At 44.1% G+C, this 22,019-nt stretch overlaps 1 protein-coding gene across 1 annotated transcript in view; it reads left to right on the top strand.

Moving 5' to 3' along the window:
• LOC119162196 (nose resistant to fluoxetine protein 6-like) overlaps nt 1–22,019 on the top strand; it is a 93,170-nt gene that overhangs the window by 62,891 nt on the left and 8,260 nt on the right. Inside the window, exons 12-14 of the mRNA XM_075879242.1 lie at nt 16,504–16,624; nt 18,385–18,574; nt 21,292–21,434. Of these exons, the coding sequence (XP_075735357.1) occupies nt 16,504–16,624; nt 18,385–18,574; nt 21,292–21,434 (454 nt within the window). The remainder of the gene's footprint in view (nt 1–16,503; nt 16,625–18,384; nt 18,575–21,291; nt 21,435–22,019) is intronic.

Consider the following 22,019-nt stretch of genomic DNA (forward strand, 5'->3'; position numbering starts at 1 on the left):
GATAAAAATATTGACAGTTATCTGGAACATTTTGACCAGTCGGTTAATATCGGAAATAAATATTTCATGCTGCACGGGGTAATGTGTGGAGGTCTTGTGATGACATTATTCCGAAACTCAATAAAGTTCAAATTTACATGCTGGAGAACGAGGTAGTAAACTTGCCGCAATTCCCCCTAACAGCAGGCAAAAGAACACTGCTGTGGTGGGGAAAGCTGCTGCTGTTGTTTCCAGTACTACGTTCAGGAGAGATAGTTTCGATGTAGTTGCCACGTGTAATCACTCTATACGCACTTATTAATTGCTTCTGATTGAATGATTGTCGCTAAGGAAAGAGAGTTTAGTAAACAGTGACCAACAGGAGAAAGAAATGGGCTGAAAAAGTAATTAGCCTCACTGCAACACCCAAACAATAGCCCTTCACTTTAGGAAACGTGCTTAGTTCCGAAACTGTAGTCACCATCATCAGCCTTTATATGTGCACTGCTGAGCGGGTGTCCCAATGATCTCGCATTTGCCATCTCCTGCACAGTCTCACTCAGTGGCGTACCAACTCTTTCGTGAGTGGGAGGGGGGGGGGGGCAAACAACCTGCCTCACTCGTCAGGAGGGATATACATATATATATTATATATAATCTCTAATGAAGCTTTTCGATAGACACGAAAATGCTGCAGGCTTGTGTGCTCAGGTTTCGGAGCAGGTAAAAGAACACCAAGTGGTCAAAATTTCCAAAGCATTTTACTACAGCGTCTATCATAATTATACGGTGGTTTTGGCACGTTAAACTATACATATCAATCAATCAACTCACGATAATTCTGTCAGCATGCACGTACACTAATAACTACACCATAATGGCTATACAGGACCGTCTGAAATGAAACAGGCTTGTGTACACACCAGCGCTAACTTTCCTGCAGTTACCCCAAAGAACGGGTTCTTTACTGCACAAGGTGGAAAGTGCTCCTCTTCGCGGTGCCTTGTGCAATCTTTTGCGCACATTTCGTCTTTTGGAGGACCAAACAGCCCCTTTTATGGTAAATGCGCAATTACGCCGGAAAACTTTTCTGAGTGTACATGCACATGTACATCTTTTTGAGCTCATCTTCGCTCAGAGAGAGATATAAAGCAGCGCTGCGTGTGTGTGCTTGTTTTCTGTCAGAGTAGTATTTTGAGCTGTAAATGACATATCAAGATGAATGAAAACTAACTAGCTCAACTCCTCATTAGGCCATGATCATGCAAAAAACCACAGTCTTTCATCTTCTCTCTGGTTCCGTCGGTCAAGCGGTGGGGTAAGCTTAAAAGCTGAGCTTCCCACTGTACTCGAGTCCACTGCTTTATTCTTCACCACTTTGCAAACTGCTGCCATTGCTCCTAGTTACGGTAAGCAAGGGCAACCAGATTTAACAGAGACTAAAGCACAAATGTTTTTGTGGCGCTTCTAGTACGGCAGAACTAAAGCATTCAAAAAGATTCGTCACAGTCATTCGCTCAGAGCAGCTTCGATAAAGCAGCGATGATGGTATTCAATTTTGATGAAAGAAAACAATTTTGCTGAAGCAGAAAATGCTTTGACTGGTCCATAAAACGATTCCTCATTTTTCCTATAACAAAGCAAGTACAAGATGCTTTCGCGCCTTGTACTGTAGCCAACTTTGAAATGCTACAGTACAAGGCAAGAAAGAGTCGCATAGGCAACCCGCACCACAAGGAACATTCAGGGACAATCATCACAGCCGCAATTTAGAGAAAATTTTACTATACTGAAACATTGCTTGGTAACATTTTCATTTCCTTGTAACAATATAATTTAGTGATTACTGGGGTAAAGGAAAAGTTTGCCGTAGTTGTTGGTTTCCGCAGCGTGCAGCTGACAGTGATCACTTTTTTCAGTGTGACAGTGAACTTTTTCCAGTGAGGGCTCACTCCCCCATTCACCCCCTCCGGCTCATACGCTATACGCCTATGGTCTTCCTCTATTTTATACCACCAAGTTTCGCAACGTTATTACTTCACCTGACGCTCTGCCGTTCTGGGCGAAGCGTCCCAGCTCTTGGTATCTATTCCATGTGTCTAGCTGACCATCTATATATATATATATATAGCTGACAGTGATCACTGTCAAAAGTGGGGGGTTCCGCCCCCCCCCCCCCAACTTGACTCAGTGTGGGCTTGCTCCCCCCTCAGCGTTGGTAAAACGGTTTCATTCTCGAAACGTAAATGGCTGTGGCTGTTGTGAATGGTGGGATTGACGAGCCGTGTCCACCCCAAGAACTTCGTAGTTCACTTCGCTGGGATGACGGAGAACTCTATAGCGATTAAAATAGCGGTCCAACAACTTTTCTGACCAGCGCCGTTGTCGAATGGGAGAGCACAATCATACTCGTACTCTAGGTTACTAAGATACGTTGCCACCATGAGCGTTGTACCGCTGCGCGTCGTCAATGCGTTGTTGCTTATTGATTGGTTCGACTGCAAGCTTGCAAGCTCCGTCCGGGAGCCTGATAAGTTCGTTCGTCTTGACACTAATGTCGTACCTGTCTGAGCATGGAATCCAGCATTGTATTGACTTCCCTGCCGTGAAGCAACCGGAATGTTAGAAACCCAGTTGTTTCTTGCACAGCCAAGTAGTATGCAAACGTGACGTAGGGGAGGATTTCTTTCCAGTTTATGTAATCTTGGTGAACGTACATAGATAGCATATCAGTGATGGTCTTGCTTAGCCGCTATGTAAGTCCGTTGCTTTGTCAGTGATACACAGTAGTTTTTCGATGCGCTGTCGGAATAAGCTGCATGACGTCTTGTATTATCTAGGTGCAAGAAGCTGTTTCACGGTCAGTCATAACAACTTTTGGTGCTCTATGACGGAGGACGATGTTCTCCATAAAAAAGTGCGCACTCTCATTCGCGGTGCCACGTTGTGATCCCTTTGTTTTGAGTAGTGCGTCATGTATTCAGTAGCGACCACATTTCAGTGGTTGCTATCGTGAGACTTGAAAAAGGTTCAAGCAGATTCATGCCGATTTGTTTGAATGGTTGTGTCGGAAGAGCCACGGGTATCAAAAAGCCGGCTACGTGCTGATGTGGTGCTTTACGGCGCTGGCACTCGTAACACGTTTTCGCGGAATGCTTCACGTCCTGATCGAGCTTAGGGCAGTAGTAGTGTTGGTGATTCCAGGCCGAGGTACGTGTGAATTTGAAGTGGCTGGAGAAAGGCTCATCGAAACAGGTGGGCGGACAAGACATCGGCTCCTAACGCTGGCGGGACGATGAGCAGGTGCTGAGTCGCGTAAGGGTTGAAGTTTTTAAAGACAATAGTCTTTCTTGGGGACCTTCGACGCAAATATTTTGGTCTGTCTGTCTGTCTGTCTGTCTGTCTGTACAATTGTGTGTTTGTGCGCCCAAACGGTACCTTAAACGGCACCAAAGTGGCCAAACGATACTTCAAACGACCAACCCCATCTGCAGCACCCACCATTATTGCTCAAGCTTCAGCATTCATATTTGTGCGATCATAAAGTAAAAAGCAATTATTGCGCATATCTGGGGCACCATAACAAGACGTCAATATTCTGTATGTGTGTATCTTACTAGAAAAGGCATACATAAGCAATTCTAAGGACCGTAGCGTTTATCGTGTTGGGCTGACCACGCAACGCTTGCACGAAAAGGAAAGTTATTCTGACGCTTTGCTAAAACGACAAGGTGGTGGCATTTACCCGTCGCCTGGCTTTCTACACTTTATCACCTCCGAGACAGCTGCGCAGGGCGCGCTCGCTTCGTTTTTCAAAATAACTGCCACATAGCGCTGATGCCTCATGTGTGATATGGCTTGATGCGCTCGTTTGCCTCCGCTGCACGCTCGAGGCACTCTTAACACAGCGCCTCCATAATACCATTCACCAATTTTATTGCGCAGAACATCAAATAAACGTTTTGTTCACTCTCTCCAGACGCAAGACTATCATGGGTCGTAGTTTTGTTGTCGCGCTATAACTATCGTCATGCCATACCGACTAGCCCAAGCTGCCACACTTCTAAGTTGCAAGACTATCGTCTTTCGATGACATTTGCAATGTCACATGCAAGTACGGGCCATTTTTTGTATGGAGCATACAGCTGAAAACGCACAACGATGATTGCGAGTGAGCGAATGCTATTGGTGGATGCGCACTGCAGCCTTTAAGTTATTCGATAAATTGTCGAAGCTGAGAATCGTCCTTCTGCTGTTCAGCCAATTTGCATACACTAATGGCGCAGAGAAAGCGGCCGATGAGATCGTCATCACCTGACGCTGTCGTAGGAGAAGCATACAGTCCGTGTCAGTATGCTTCCACCCAGACTTGTACATGACTCAAATTGAACTCCTGAAGGCGTAAGCTTCACCTGGCCACACGTCCGAAGGGATCTTTGAGGTTCGCCAACATGCAGAGTGCATGATTATTGGTAACTGTGAACTGCCCACCATACAGGTATGGTCTGAATTTAGCTATTCCCCAGATACCTTGACGCTCTTTCTCAGTGGTTGTGTATTTCACCTCCGCAGATGACAAAATTGGGCTAGCATAAGCAATAAGATATTCGACGCCGCCTTGGCACTGGACGCGTGGACTGTACTAAGGCCGATGTTACTGGTGTCTGTGTGTAATTTCAGTGTCGGCATCTTCATCGTACTGTGTGACAAAGGGCTCAGTATGGAGACGTCGCTGGAGCTCAGAGAAAGCGCGTGTTTGCTCAAGGCCAGACACGAAGGGAGCATCTTCTTTTTTCAGACAAGTGAGGGGTTCGGCAATGTTTGGGAAATTTCACACAAAACGTCTATAGTATGCGCAAACGCTTAAAAACCCGCGCACTTCACGTTTGTTGACAAGTGGTGGAAAATCAGTGAGAGCCATTGTTTTGTCTGGGTCGGCTGACTACTATCGAAACTAACAAGGTTGCTGAGGAACTTTAGCTCGTTGTTACAAAATGACCTTTTTCTGGTTTCAAACCTGCCGCGCGAACTGCAACAAAGAGAGATCGAAGTCGCTGCAAGTGCTGCTCAAGCTTTTGTGAAAAGACAACGACGTCGCCTAAGTAAACGAGGCATGCTTCCAACTTGAGACCAGACCGCACTGTATCCTTCATCCTCTGGAATGTTGCAGGAATAGAGCAAAAACCAAAAAGTAACATCTTAAATTCATACAGACCATCAGTACTTATCTATGCTGTTTTTTTTCTGTGTCACATTCATCAACTTCGGTCTGCCAGTAGTCGCTGCGTAGATCAATGAAAGAGATGTATCGGGCGTGTCGGAGGTGGTCTAGGAGTCGTCGATGCACGGAAGAGGACGTCTTCCTTTGTCACTTTGTAGAATTTTCCGTAATCGACACAAAATCAAAGATTACCATCCTTCTTCACTAGCACGACGGGGGATGCCCACGGACTCTTTGAGGGTTGGCTGATGCCGTCTTCGAGCATCTGCTCCTCTTGAGAACGTATTGTTTATTGTTCCATTTGTGATATTTGGTAGGTGTGCAGACGTATGGGTGGTTCAGCATGGTCGGTTATAGTGCGGTGCTTTATGGTTGGTGCTTGCTTTATTATGAATGTAGACTCGAAATAGTCGCTAAACATGCGTATAATAGAGTGGACTTGGTGTTTCTGCGCACATGAGAGCTTTGGGTTGACAACGACTGAATTGGCTACCGTGGTGTCACTTTAACCAGGGGCAGAAACCGGGGCAATTGTCATACACGCTAATCGTCTATGGGTTTGAAATGAGCGATAGTTGTTCGCTTGGCCAAATATTGGTTTGCTCCACTGAAATTGGTGACCAACAACTAGTCAACCCACGTTTATATTGAATTATGCCGCTGGCAACGCAGATTTGCCGAGCCAAGAGAAAAAAGGTTTGCTTCAGCGATACCACTACTGCCATGATCCATGTCGCCCTGTACAGTAACGAGCATGCTGGATCGTGGCGGAAATGTGATTGTTTCATCGACAATACGAAGCACAGTCTTATGCGGTGGATATTTCGAGGTTTTGGAGCATAGTAGTCAGCGAATATTACGAAGCAATCTCGAAGATCTATAACAGTACCGTGCTCGTGAAGAAATCCATGCCAAGAATAAGTTTCCAGGAGCATTCGGGAAGCACGATGAAAGAAGCAATGAACGTCAACTCACAGATTATCAGCCCTGCTGTGCATCTCCTGATCGGTGTCAAGAAGTGACCTCCATGAAGTCTGAAGTTATGGCTCATGACCTCAATGAGTCGTAAGCTTCCTTAGTTCAGCCATGAGTTCAGCGCACGCTGATAGCTGAGACGTCGGCGCCAGTGTCGACCAGAGCAGTTACTGGATGGTTCTCGAGAAGAACGGCAATGTCAGCTGTGACCTCCAGCTCCAGAGATTGTGGTTTCAAGAAGAAGGTCATGCAACCCTAGAGTTCACGCCATTGTCCAGTGGAAAGCAGATAACATCGAACGCACTGCTGGTATCGAGTCTTATTTGTAACAATTAAAAGCTTTCCCTGCCTTTCGGCCCGCGTCATCCGCTCACATAGGGCGAATTCGACGTCCAAAACCTGCTGCAGCCACTTTTATGCCAAGTAAGTCGCCATGCCTTCGACCAAATATTGTTGATGCCGATTGAGCCCTAAGCCTAACTAGCCCGGTGTGTCAATGACGATGTCGTTCATCAACTGGTGTGTTGCCACCGCCGAAGACTTCGCTGCCTTGAGTGTGCGAATAATTTTAACTGAGTCGAAACGCTACAGCCTCTCCACCACCGGCAACAAGGAGGAACGCATCTGGCTTTTAGTTGATATCGCGAAAGATCCATTGCCAGCTCACGAACCCACGCCGAGCGCGTCCGACATTTCAACGTCACTAATGGTGGCGTCAACACCTACGGTGTCCTTCTCAGCCACGACCACCTTCATGTGAGACCCAGCACAGAACATGCAACGTATAACGGCCTTTGTTCACCAGAATATGACCTTCTTAATGGCAACAATGGCAGCTCTAACGAACCAAGTGGATGTGACAACGCTGCTAGATCTATCGGCTTCGCTGGCTACCTTTAACGGAAGTGACACTCGACTTTCAAGCCCTGGATAAAAGAGCGCTAGCGCACTCAATGACTTACATGATAGGAAGACACGACTCTCCTCGCCATCACGCAAGAGAAGCTTCTTGGAGTCGCAGCAGACCGGCGTGCCTCAACAGGGTGTCAGCTTTCCACATGGACCACTTGGAAAGCAGATCTCCAAGATTGATTCGGCAAGCAACCTTCTACCACACAGTGACAACAGAAGGTCACAGCCCTCACATAGAAAGCTGGAGAGGGCCTGCAGCAGTATGTTTTTTCAAAACTGTAGATGGTGTCCCGCTGCTCAGTTCCCATTACTGACAAGGAACACATTGAATACCTAGTTCAAGGAATTCGCGACGAACACGTAGCCACATCCCGTACGGTGGACAAATTTCTCAACATCGTAACAGAAGTGGGTATAACACACGACAATGCGCGTCTGATCCAATTACCGCAGTCGACACAGCGATTCGTAGGACAGTCAAGTCTGCCCCTGTTTCAGAGTGCTACTGCTAGATGTGACAGTACTATCAGCTCACAGCACAGAAGGCTCACCTTGCAAGTAAATGCACTGCACCAAAGCACCCTTTTAATGACATGCAGACAGTTCCCAAAGCACCAACAGCCTGTGTGGGTTGCATCAACGACACCCTGCACGGATTAAAATTTCTATGTCCGTTGGTTACTGCTGAAGTCAACGAAGTAAGAGAGATCAATACCTTTCCTGACAGTGGCTCAAATGTCACCATTCTTGCAGCAAGTCTAGCATCAAACCTCAAAATTGAGCCATGGACCAAGCCGCATTTGCTCGTCGTTGCCTTTTTAAAACTTTACATTGCACCACTATCTGCAACTGTCAAAACAGCCAACCTCGAACGGAACACCCTTATCCTTATTCTAGGCGAAGATTGGTTTTACGCAGCTCAAGCCAAACTCCACTTCAAACCTCCCAAACTACCTGTCATCTGCCAGCCATCTACCAATGTTGTCGTGCAGTGCAAAGAAAAACTATCCCCAAGAATGTCAAATGCAGTAATTTTGTCAACGTCTGCATTGTCACACTTTGACCCCTTGCAGTCAACAGCAGAGAGTTACAAGGTCGAGTGCGAGCTTGACGAGAACAAACTTCTGTGGAGCCAGCTCAACAAAGCTGCCTTAGTTCAACTCTAACATCAATGTCCCACAAGACCACTCCAGACAAGCTCCTCCAGCCCATTGCCTTCAGACGACTTGATGATATTTCGACTGATATTTGCCTTGGAGCTTAGTTCAATGCCAAAGAAGGGACAGCTGTGAAGTGCATCATACAACGCTATGTTGGTCGTTTCAATACCAGCCCCGAAGAAATTGGTCTTTATGGAGGCATAGAACACGAGATCAAGCTGGTTCGTGATAGCAAGCCCTGGTCGACAGCCGTACCGCTGCACAGCCAGTGACAGACTATTCTTCAAACGTCAGACAGCAACTCCGCTTGAGAATGATATCATCCGTCCATCATATGGCCTATGGACTTCCCAGCAGCAGTTATGACGCAAAAGAACAAAAAGAGGCTGTGTGTGAATCACATTCCACTGAACGAAATGGCAATATTGTCCTACAGCCACTTCCCCAGGCTGACAATATTTTTGATGACATCGCTGGAAGTTCCCTGTTTGCAATCTTAGACATGTGCTGTGCATACGGGCAAATCAAATTGACAGAGGAAACCTAAAAGAAAAGCTCAATCATCCCGCACCAGCGTACCTTCAAGTAGACACGCAAGCCATTCGTCTTGAAGAATGCACCAGCCACTTTTCAAAAAGCGATGCACAAAATATTTTAATAGATAAAGGCTCGACATTCGAAATAAGGTGTGCGCACCTACTTGGATGTTATAATCTTCACTGACACCTTCTCGGAGTTCTTAGATCATCTTGAAGAGACCTTGACTCTCCTGGAGGAAGCCGGTTTCAAGGTTTCCTTGAAGAAACGCAACTTTGCTGTTTGTTCGGGGAAGACAGTGGGATTTTTGATCTCAGAACAAGGCAAGCAACCTGGCCCTTCAAGGATAGAAGAGCTCTTGAGAGTCCCAGTGCCCAAACACCAAAACGAATACTCTCGTGCTCCCTAACTGTGACTTTTTATAGACGCTTCGTGCGCAACTTTTCTAAGATTGCTACACCTCTCCAAGCCGCTATTTGGTCTGCCCAGTTTGAGCTGACGCCCCGTTGTCAGCAGGCCTTCAACATCATTCGCTCTTTACTAAAGTCAGCGCCAATACTGGTTCATTTCGATGCGGATGCATTTACGATAGTTACCACAGACGCATCCGCAACAGCCCCTGGGGAAGTACTCATCGAAAAAAAAGATAATAAAAAGACTATGATCGAATATGCCAGCCAATTGCTCACAGAACCTCAGCCTAAGTTATACAGCAATGTTTGGGAAGCTTTGGTTGCACATTGAGTAGTTAGAGTGAAGTTTCGGCATTACGAGGTTCCATCTCGTAATAGATAACTGGTCAGTCGCTTGCTTGACTACAAAGTTCAAGCCGTCTCGACGCCTGAAAGAAATGCTACTAGATCTATCAGAGTTTCACTTCTTCGTTGAACAGCGACCAAGAGGTCAAACCCACGTGGCCGACATACTCTCGCGCTTTTCATGCGCCACAATCTCTCAAGTCTACAATCTCAGAACTCTGCAAGCTGAAGATACAATGTGCAAAGACATCCAAGTGAAACTACTGTCAGGAAAGCAGAACCAGAACTTCATTGTGACCAATGAAATACTCTCCAAAATTGTGTGTCCATACAGGTACGCTACTGCTGTTCCAGCCAAGATGCAACAGCAAGTCCACAAACTTGTTCATGATGCCAACGGACATAAGAATGTGTCACGCACCCTTACACAAATTAAAGAGCGTTATTTGTAGCCAAAGATGTCTGCTACTGCAAAAGAGTATGTTGAAGCCTGCGAAATTGTTCAGGTGCATAAAAGATTTACCACTAGTTCAGTTGGCACAATGTGTTACATGCTTACGACTTTCATTCCCTTCAGGTCCATAGCCCTACGTCACATTGCAATGCCAAGAACAGAAAAGAGGTACATCCGCAATGTAATTGACTTCACCACCAGATACACCGTACCAGCAGCGATACCAACAACTTCAACTAAAGATGTGCTCAAGCACTTGCATTCATTGTTCTACAGATTTGGAGCCCCTGACAACTGCTCTTCGATCCCGACAAGTCGTTGGAATCTAACGAGTATAAATATTTCATGTGAATACATGGTGTCAACGCGCATTTTCAGTCGCATACCGTACCACCAGCAACGGACTTGTTAAGCGTGCCAACAGTACATTTGTTACAGTACTTCGGAAACTGCAATGACAATCAAGCACTTTGGGTCACGAAACTGTAAAAAGCCGATTTCACTGCCAATACCAGCCGCCACCAAAGCAGTGGCTTTTCGCCCTTTGAACTTTTGTTTAGTTACGTACCAAAGCTGCCACACCGAAAATCCACCCATATCAAGCTTCTGAACTAAGGGAAATGCTTATGGCACTGGCAGACCAGAAGAGAGGTACATCCGCCAACGCATAAAGGTGGAGACCAACAAAAGGTGGAAAATTACCGTCCGATTTTCCTCACCTGTGTATGCTGCAAGGTTTTAGAGCATATTATATCCAAAGCTATGTATACGTATCTTGGGGGCACAAAAACATTTTTTCCTAGTCAGCATGGTTTTCGGCAGAGTTTATCCACTGTAACCCAACTAATAGAAACAGTCGATGACTTCACGCGTGCCTTAAATAATAGTGTTCAGATTGATGCAATATGTCTCAACTTCTCCAAAGCCTTTGACAAGGTTCCTCACAGGGAGTTAATTAATAAGTTAGCACACCTAGGCATAAATTATAACATAATACAGTGGATAAGTGCGTACCTGAAAGGCAGAACACAATATGTAGAAATAAACGGCTTCGAATCCGAGTCATTAAGCGTTACGTCAGTGGTACCGCAAGGTTCAGTGTTAGGACCGATATTATTCTTAACTTACATAAACGACGTTTCATGCGGCATAGATAGAAGTACTACAGTGCGACGTTTTGCAGACGACTGCCTAATTTATAAAGAAATACACAGTAAAGCTGACCGAAAAACGTTTAATGATATTCTTGATGCTGTCAGTAATTGGTGCACTGAATCTAAAATGCAAATAAATCAAACTAAAACAGTTGCTCTGCACGTCACAAACAAAAGTAAGCGTGTCTTCCATTCTAGCGACACTCTATGTTCTACCCGCCTGTTTACCGTCAATGAAATAAAATATTTAGGTGTAACAATATCCAGAAATCTAAACTGGAGGATCCATTTGGAAAACATTTGTGCGGTGGCGGAGAGAAAACTATGGTACTTGCGAAGAAAATTTACACTTGCTACGACTCCCGTTAAGCTAGCAGCCTATCTTACGTATATTCGGCCAACATTGAAATATGTCAGCACTGTGTGGGATCCTTCGGAAATCGGCCTCAATAATATGCTAGAAAGAGTGCAAAGGCGAGCTGCCAGGTTTATTCTTTCAAAGTACTCCTCGACTGAGTCAGTAACAGAAATGCTACGCTCTCTTCAACTGCCCACTTTAGCCGAACAACGGCAATTTGCAAGGATGAAGTTTTTGTTTTTATTGTCAAAAATTAAATTAAACATAAACACTACAAAATGCTTAACGCCACGCCGCGGAAGAAACCTAAGAAGTGTAAATAAACAAATACACATACGAAGTGCCACAAAAGCGTGTGGATGTATATGCGAATTCATTTTTTTGAGAAAAAAAATTTGTCAGTGGAATGCTTTGCCATTACCACTGGCTCACTGTGATTCACTGGAAAAATTTGAGGAAGGGCTCAAAGATATTTTTCTGTAAGCACGGTCTACAATGTTAGTTTATTGCAATTTATTTGTATGCTTACTACGACTGCACTGTTTTTACTTCAGCCTCGATGTCGGTGTTTTCAATGTGTATTGTGTAACTTTTCCAAGTTCAATTGTTGCTGTTTGAATTGCTGTATGACATGAATGTAATGATGTTTGTCATTCTTAGTATGCCCCACCCCTGTAACAGCCGAAAAGCTAACAGTATTAAGAAAATAATAAAAAAGCAAAGTATTCAGTGATTCATAACAAGCGCAAAAATCTCGCAAGACAATATATACGACAGGAGACACCACAATGCATCGTTTCACATTGACGACTTTGTATTGACATAAAGACAAGAGCCTATCCTACAGGGTTCCGAAAAGCTTACACCAATGTTTAAAGAATTATACCAAGTCACACGCAAGCGAGTCCCAGTCATCTATGAATTTAGCAGGTTACAAACACCACTACTTGTAGACCAGACCAGACCAGACACCACATCAGCCATATGAACAGATACTGTACACCATGCTTTGGCCCAATCCTGCTTGGTCAACAATGGAAGAAGAATTTCCTACTCTCAACTCGGATGAGTCGCCTTCAGAGGACAATGTCCCAGCTCATGACCCCGCTGCTCTTGTAGACGCACACATTTTACATTCATGCGCAGATGAAGCCTCAGCCCAACCTCCAAGTCGACGACCCCAGCGTCATCGTACGGAACCTCTGCATCTGCAGGAGTTTGGCCTATCAATACAAGATTATTTTTTTTCTTTTTCAAGTATACTTGGACTTCTAAAAAGATGTGGGATGCCTGATGAGTTCTTTTTCCAAGCCAACTTGGCTTCTAGGTGAGATGGGATGTGAGCTCCAGCTCCAGAGATAGCGGTTTCAAGAAGTAGGTCAAGCAACCCTGGGGTTCACCCTGTCGTTTCCAGCGAAGAGCAGAGAGCATCGACCACGCTGCTTGTAATGAGTCTTCTTTCTAACGATTAAGAGCTTTTCCGTCTCGTCCACTCACACAGAAGAAACGGGTTGGTCGACGATGACGGGTGTCGGCTAAAAGAAATTGCTGGAGGTCGGTAGACGAGTCGGAGGAGAGTGTTTTGACGATAGCTTAACAGTGGTCCAAACCCCGGAGGCGAATAATCTTACTTTCAACGGAGTTAATTTTGCAACATAGCCAATCGTCCCACAATTTCGGCGAAAGTGGAGTATTGATTCTAAAATGTAGAGAGTCGAAGGGACAAAGAGCGTGATTAGCGGCGCTTAATATTCGACGGCGGTAGGCTTGCCAAGTACTCTGTAATAGCCCGGGGTCATTTCCCATCCTAGGGCCAGCGAGCGTCCAGCCGAAATCCAGGTAGGCCCACCTGTAGCTACGAGCACTTTCGGTACAAGTGACCTGGCTCACTACAGTGTAGCAAAGTGGCCGATTGTCGGAAGCGCGCAACACGTTAAATTACCGCACATTAGATCGCAGATTTTCAAAGTGTTGCGGACCCGAGAAGTGCTGTGGCATTTGCAGGCTGGTCGGTCAGGGGTTTTCATAGTGCGGTGGGTGTAAGAAGTATTGCGACGTCTGCAGGCTGGCCAGTCGGGGAAAATAGCTGGCTGTCGGTGCAGGGGTGCGTACAGCTTCCGCATACGTTAGCAGAGGAAGTTCGGCTGGAGGCGCGACTAATGGTCGTACCAGCTGCCATACCTCTTCACGGACGACGTCTGTCAGAGTAGCCACTTGAGGCTGTGAAGGCACTGCGTGAAGCTTTTGCAGCTCATCACGTACAATGCCATGGATTAGATCAGCAAGGTCTCTGACACTCGTGATGTCGGCTGTTGCCAAGGGTGCTGACAGACATGCAAGGTTGTCCGAACACTTACTGCGTAGTCCAAAGTCTTAGCATTTCTTTCATAGTTATCGCTTCACGGAGGAATTCTGCCATGGTAGCTAGTGGGTTTCACACAAGTCTAGCAAACAGCTGCTCTTTGACACCCCGCGTCAGGAAGCGTACCTTCTTGCATTCCATCATTGCGAAATCAGCTCGACAGAATAGATGAAACATTTCCTCAACGAACATGGCCAAGCTTTTGTTTGGCCCTTGATTGCGGGAATCGAGAAGACGTTTTGCTTGCTCTTTCCGGTCGGCACTACCATACGTGTTCTTCAGCTGTGTGCAAAACATCCGCCAGCTTCGAAATCGAAATCTGCGCTGAATACTCCACGCAGATATAGACACAGTGGAGTTTCCGGTGCTCATCCCACTCGTTGGCGACGGCGATTCGATGATATAGGTCCACCTAGTCTTCAACGTCTTCGTAGGGCTCTCCATGGAAGTGCTTTGGTGTTCAAGTGGCTGGTGTCAATGGAGCTGGCAGAGTCGTGGTCTGTTCAGTCTGTCTTGCAGTTGTGGCACTTGCCATAGTTTCGGAGCGTTCCGGAAGAGGGCCGAATTGGGGTGGCAGGCCTACTTGCCACCGACTGCACCGAAGGTCGGCTGTTTGTATCAAGGCGTTGACGTTGGGGTCCAGACCTTCCTCGTGGTCATAGCGCATAGGCTGTTACCTAGCACCTCCACCAGTGTCACGTTACACCGTAACTGCTACCTTTAGATAAGAGCACACAAGGGTGTCAAGCTTGATCGACAAAGGAAACACTTTATCGTCTTTCCTCATTTTCGTCCTCTTATGAACAGCGACACATACAAGCCTGCCAGCATCTATAGAAACAGTACTTGCAGAACTTGTACTAGTGGGAATGCTATGTAACACGCCCAAGTACATTATTTTTTTAAAGTCAACTAGAACATCGGCTACTCTTGTTTGTTTTCCGATCCACTAAGGTAGCCACCCATCCAGTGATTTATTTACGCGCCTGACATTTTTTGTTGAATAGCACAAATGAGAATGTGCTGCATCAATTCAGCAAGCGTCACGAATGCCAGTCTTGAATGGCAAACAAGCTAGTCGTTTAGATGTGACCATGAGTGACATTGCAACGCACTTCTAAAATATTCTCCGTACATATAAAGCAACGCGCTTCTAAAGCAACATGCTTTCAAAGTAGGCATAATACATATACTTTTTGAGCTGTTACAACTCCTTGTGCTGATGTGTACGCTTGAATGCACACCTCATGCAGCTAAAAAAAAGAGAGAGTAATTATATTGACGCCCTTGAGAGCGCACGGAAAGTATTCATTCTGAACCCCACAATACATTCATTTATCACTAAAGTAATCATATATAGTCTTGCTATGAACTCTTTTGAAAATTAGAAGCAAGTTGATAAGATTAGCCCACAAGGGCATTCAAATGGTGTCTGTTTTTCGGAATTCGTCGGTGTCCCACTTAAGCTTCTCATTATAAGATGTTTCTGTGGTTACTGCACACGAGCTTGTTGCTGCACTTAGTACGTTCTCGTTGCCATTGGAACGTATCATTGAAGTTATATATACGATTCGGATTTCAAGTGCATATCCGAATTTTTTTTTCCTGTGCTAGACTCGATCAGAATCAAGGACTTTTAGAATGTAAAGTAAAGTTATTACTTAAAAGCGTTTGTATTATCACTAAGGCGATTGTATATTACTTGATTTTTGGAATTGTAATTTTTTGTATATTGTTGCATCAGTGACTTTTCAGAGCCACATTTCCCATCTGTCGCAATAAAGTTGCATGGTGTTTACTACTCCGACATATAAATTTCCTGAAATTCTATGACAAGTCTCTGGTATCAAAAAATTGTTTTCCCGCCGTGTAATCACGCCGACTCTATGTTCCGTTGCCTTTACATTAGGGCTAAATGCTAGAGTTTAGCTTGTGTAAGTGCGGCACATACAAAATCGAAAAATAAAAAGATAACACAGACGTCAAGGAAGGTAGGCGCTAAACTTCCAACTGACAAAAGTTTAGCGCCTACCAATCTTCACGCCTGTGTCATAATTTTCTTTTACCTTTTCATACTTGTGGTACTAATATAAGTTAAGTTCAAGGATATCGAACTCACCCAAGTCACAGCACTTCTTAAACGCTAGAAATCCGTGCACCTAGATTCAGTTACTCGCTAAATATAACCCTGGACGCATGAAAATTTTGGAGCTAGCTCGCCCCTACAGCGTCTTTCATAATCATATTGACAACGTTCGACCCTCGAATAATTTATTATGACGCCGTGCCACATTGTTGGGGCATTCATTTCCGCCAAATGGTTCAATTCCGTGTTATGTTTCAAGGCCGCTTCAGACAAACTGTATTGCTAACAAATATTTGGAGGTAAAAGAGATAGCTGATGTAGTAAATAATTAACGCATGATTTTTCGGGCAAATATATAGGCGTACTTAGAATAGAGGGTGCCTTGGTAGCGCACAGAATATTGTGACTTTGACGTGAAGTTAGGCTAGCTGCATGTACTTCTGTGCAGCCTTTTTAAAAATGCAGTATATGTGTTTTGATTGATTATGACAACGCTATGTTTAGTCTCCCACATTGTAACACAAATGTGTGTGCTGTTGCCTTACAGAATCGTGATGCAAACTGCCAATGAGTACTACATACGACCCTTTTATCATGCTGTGTGCTACTTCAGTGGCTGCATGGCGTGCCTTGTCATTGACGACATGAAGGAACGAAAATTTTCAAAAGTAAGTAACAAATCGCGAAAGCGTACAAATGGCAAACCCTATCAACTGAAAGAAAAAAATGAGCTAGACGTGATCATGTGTTCTTTTCATCTTGTGAAAAAACAGCAGTGATGCAGTGGTATAGCAAAAAAAAAAATGTGAATGCGTGCAACCGTCTTCACGTCGACTAAAACATCCTACAAAAAATTTCAATTTTGCTTTAATGTAGTGTAATTGAGTAATATTTGCAAATCTATTGTATTGGTGTATCTTTTTTCGACCACTGACATGTCGACAAGTTTAGATTGACAATACCTTGACACCATTTTATAAGATCCGTGTAGTCGAGATTCATTAAGCGCAAATGTGCTATAAAGTCCTCTGACATAGTAATGTTTACTATTAGGTTATTTTATTTATTTTATTTATTTATTGATACTGCAACTCCTTTAAGAGTTTTAGCAGTATCATGCATTATTACGCCAAAATCCTTATACATGATGAGTAGAAAATCTGGTGTCGCTGGTGTCAGCATAAATTCTGTAAACAAAATATCTGGTAACTGTAGCTTCCTTATTATGCAGCACGCATTCACAAAATTGTTGCGCTAACATGTTCACATCGTGCAAGCACGTAGTTATACCTTCATTACACGATTTGGACCTTGGTGTTGTTACTGGATGTTGTTTTCCTTTTAGGTCGTAAATTTACCTCCAAAAGTTTCTTCCTAATTCTAGAATATGCCTGCTTAAGTAGTTTGCAATTTCCAGTGATTCTAAGGAGGCACATTCATTCCTTCTACCACCTTTATGCCACGGCCCGTACTAATAACTGGTGTTCGAGATTGCAGAAGAGACTAGCCATTTAGTTCAGGAAAGACGTGAAATAGCCTTTCTATGACTTACAAGTCATTGTGGAATAAATGGCAATGAACTGGCCGATCGAGCTGCCCTTTTGCTCACACTGAAAGGAATCAAATATCAATTCCACTCTCTATAACTCACGCTGCATAGAAACTCCGCATGCTTACTCGCAAGCGCTCCACGTCGCAATAGTACGAGTCACATTTCACCCATGCACGAATATATACCTTAGACCCAACTCTCAGTTTTCGGATTCCTCCAGAACTTAGCCGAGGAAACGCTATATACTATGCTGTGCAGATTGCAGTTGGGTGTCGCATTTACCAATGCAGAGGCGCTCCACATAGGAATGGCTGTTACTGCTCCATGTGGCCCTTGCGGCAATCACGAAACAACTTGGCATATTCTGTGGGGAATGTCCACAGTACCGCTCGCAGAGACAGTCACTCTTCAATGCACTAGACAAACTGCATAATTACACTATATGTCAAGGAAGAATCCTGCGCTACGACAGGACTTTATGTCACAGAAGGAGGCTAGGAAGGCGCTCCTGTGCTTCTTGCGTTCAACCGCCCTCTACAAACGGCTGTGATCAGAACGCCATGCATGTGTGTGCATGTGTATTTTTTATCGTTATCCTCTTTCGGACCCTTATTTTCAGACTCCTGTACAGGGTAGCAAACCAGTTGTTCAAAGCTGATCTCTCTGTTTCTTTTATTTATCTCTCTCTCTCTCTCTCTCTCTGTATATATATATATATATATATATATATATATATATATATATATATATATATATATATATATATATATATATATATATATATATATATATATATATATATATATATATATATTTACAATTCAAAGGACAGTCTCTGAAGTTTACAAAAACTCACATGTCTTATGCTTTGTTTAGGGTTTCCAATTGGTGGGTTGGTGTGTGGCCATTGGCTGCTGCTTTTGCTGCGTCTTCATGAAGTACGCCTGGTACACGAGTCCGAATCCCACTTCGGAGGCTGGAAAACTATTCACGGCATTCTTAGACCGCGTGCTGTGGTCCCTCTTTCTCTCGTGGTTTACGCTGGCGTGCTCCACGGGCCGAGGTGGTAAGCACACGTTACACTCCTTCTTTTTTGCGCGTTTTTTATGGGAAACTTGAAAATTCATGGCCCCGCCGTGGTGTTCTAGTGGCCTAGGTACTCGGCTGCTGGCCCACAGTTCGCGGGATCGAATCCTGGCTGGGGTGGCGCATTTCCAATGGAGGCGAGAATGTTGTAGGCCCATGTGCTCAGATTTGGGTGCACGTTAAAGAACCCCAGGTGGTCAAAATTACAAAAGCCCTTCACTGCGGCATCTCTGATTGATTAATTTGTGGGGTTTAACGTCCAAAACCACCATATGAATATGAGAGACGCCGTAGTGGAGGGCTCCGGAAATTTCGAGCCCCTGGGGGTTCTTTAACATGCACCCAAATCTGAGCACACAAGCCTACAACATTTCCGCCTCCATCCTAAATGCAGCCGCAAAAGCAGAGATACTACGGCATCTCTCATAATCATATGGTGGCTTTGGGACGTTAAACCCCACATATCACTCAATCAATCGAAAATTCTGGTTTGCATTTTTAACTATCATTTTGTGACAGTTATATTGTTATTTATATGCTTATGTTGTCAATAAAATTTCCTCGCTAATACCGCGTAATATTCGAAGGAGTACTGACCCTTCTTAGAGACGTCTCAAAACAGACATTTTTGGTTTACTTGGTATTCAATATTAACGGTATTCACGCATTCGAGTGAGAGAACACGTATAAAAAGTTCCACGTAGAATTTAAGGCTTTCATTCCTGAGCATCTACAAGCGAGCCCTGATGCTATAAATATTATTCGTGTAAGTCAACACAGTGCTACTAAGTTTGTAAACTTAGCCTCCGGCATAGATCACAGAAATCACTGTTGGCATCTCTGGACGAGAATTCACTAATTGTTGCTCACGTGTGCTATTAACACATGACAGATCTGTCGCTAGTACGTTACTATTTGGTGTTTGCGCGTGACCTCACACTGCGATCACACCCAACTGAGATCACACCCAACCACTAGAAATGGAAACTGGAAATCTTTGTTCAAAGCAGCGGAACTCAAAATAGTCTTCTTGGCTGATGTTAGATCATTCCTTGGCGTAGACAGAGTTTAGTCGAATAAGAGCTTGTCACTAACCATGCCAGAATGAGCATACTTTAAGGCCTGGAACTAACGTGCCGTCCCGGCCGTGGCATCCCAGTGAACAAAGCAGGGGCCTTTCCACTCGTATTCGGCTCACGCAACGCGGCACAATCTCGGCGTGGTGGCTGCGCAGATAGTCTCCGTCATGGGTCGTGGCTTGGTGACGGCTATTCCTCGACGCACGCTGGTCAAGAAGAGGGCAAACTAGGGTGGTGAGAAGCTGTGGCTTTGTTATTGATCAGAAACGAGGCGGAGGGTTTCTTGCGGACACCTGAAGTTTTACCTCGCCCTTTAGAGCTTCGTCATTATAATTCAACCAGCTGTACTCTGCTAACACAGATCAAGTATTGAAGCCAGTGGTGTTTTCTTCAATAAGCTAACGCATTCTTATGTTCTATCACTCCTCTTTTGAAACACTCTTTGTCAAGCTTTGAGGGGTTAGTATAGCTTGATTCCATCTGGACCACACCACTCTTGAGCGCACAGGTATACCAAGATGCCGTCACTTGAGATGCTCTGACAAGTTGTGCCCGTGACTGTTCTTCATTAGGCACTATATGTTAAGGTTTAAGGTAGTATAGCTACCACCTTTTGTAATCCAAAGAATCAAGTGACATCAATGTGACTATGGTAACGCATATATCATTTGCCGGGGTAGCTGCAGCCTTCTTCCGTTTCAGTGGAAGTTGAATGTATTACCCTATTTTTGTGGCACATAGAAATTGATAAATATGACAGTTTTCTGATAGGCCGCCGAGATTTTGGTGGCACCTACCAGTTTTTTGGGCTAGCTGTTACTTTAACATTGTAGTGTAGTGGTAGGTAGCAAGATTTATGCTATGTCGGTGGCGCATAGTGGTTTATGATGCCCACAAGGATTACCACTGATCCCGGACATAAAAAGATGAACAGTGGTAAGCTTGGCTGTAAAAATATATTCGAATTATATCCATTCACTACAATAACCAGTTTAGTGTTTTTGACACCAGTGTTTTTATTCAGAGTAACAATCTGAAAGTATTCCGAATTCATGTCAGTGTTCTATCAACTACCTACAACACTTCCGATCCTGAGAGACTAACGTTGTACTTCCCAAAACATCCTGTGCCGAGCCTAAGAGTGCGAAAAGTGTTGATTAAGGGACATTCGCACCCATCGAGTGTAGGTTGAATATATTAGTTGGCTTGAAACATTGATGCTGAGAGAAAGTTCTCGCCGAAAACGACAACAAACATATTATACTTTGTTACAATAATGAAAATTGTTCTTGATAGAAGTTGTGAAACATTTAAAAACACCCGTGATGCTCCTCATTTTGAAAGATATATAGTGTGACGGCATCTCTCATTGTGGTTTTCCATTATTTAGCTACATTAAGGACTATGATTAACCTGTTGTTTTGCTACAAGTGCCACTTAATACTTCATTACAAATATTCTTATTACACGTCATACTTGAACGACAGATGCAATTACACTACCTCCCCTTCCCCATGCTCTTTTTACCCCTCCGTTATTTTCCTTAAAGGTAAGCCATGTTTGTTTCTGATATCTGAATAATATAATTAAGAGTTGTTGCTGCTCTTCTATTCTGCAGGTTTCCTAAGCAAGTTCCTATCCTCCAACACTTTCGTGCCACTGAGCAAGTTGTCATTCGGTGTCTACCTCATTCACTTCCCATTCATCCAGCTCATGTTGCACGCTTCTAGGGAACGCGTGTTCTGGTCACACTTCAATCAGGTAAATACCACTTTTTTGGGATGTACTTTGAAAGTAACGAAACACCACGAAGCTGAAGTGCGGAATATGACACGTAATTTTTAAGAACACAATATATAGCACAAATAGCTTTCTCATTTCCTTAGCCATGAACTACACGGAGAAACGTAATATCTTGCGCAGAAGCTAGACAACTGGTTCGCTTTCAGATGTGATTCCAGTGTGAACCATTTTGGTTCATGCAGCAGCTCAACTAATCATATGATTGCTAGACTGCGCATGTGGCCCCTACATTTGTTACCTTAGTCTTTTTTAATGCTGTTGAACAGCGTCTGAAAACAGGAATCGACATAGAACGACAGCGTCAATTAGAGCGTCTCTGTTTGTCTCGTTTTGTTTTTACAAAATGTCTGGTCCGGTCCAGGCTGTGTAAACTATGCTTGGCCGATTGTGTAGCGGCTTTCGCCTTCAAATTTTAAGGATTAGGTAACTTGCTGCCAATATTACTTTAATATATATATATATATATATATATATATATATATATATATATATATATATATATATATATATATATAGTGTACAACTTTAGTAAACCATGTAAAA

The sequence above is a fragment of the Rhipicephalus microplus genome, chromosome X (assembly GCF_043290135.1).
Source record: "Rhipicephalus microplus isolate Deutch F79 chromosome X, USDA_Rmic, whole genome shotgun sequence".
In the NCBI taxonomy this organism is placed as follows: Eukaryota; Metazoa; Arthropoda; class Arachnida; order Ixodida; family Ixodidae; genus Rhipicephalus; species Rhipicephalus microplus.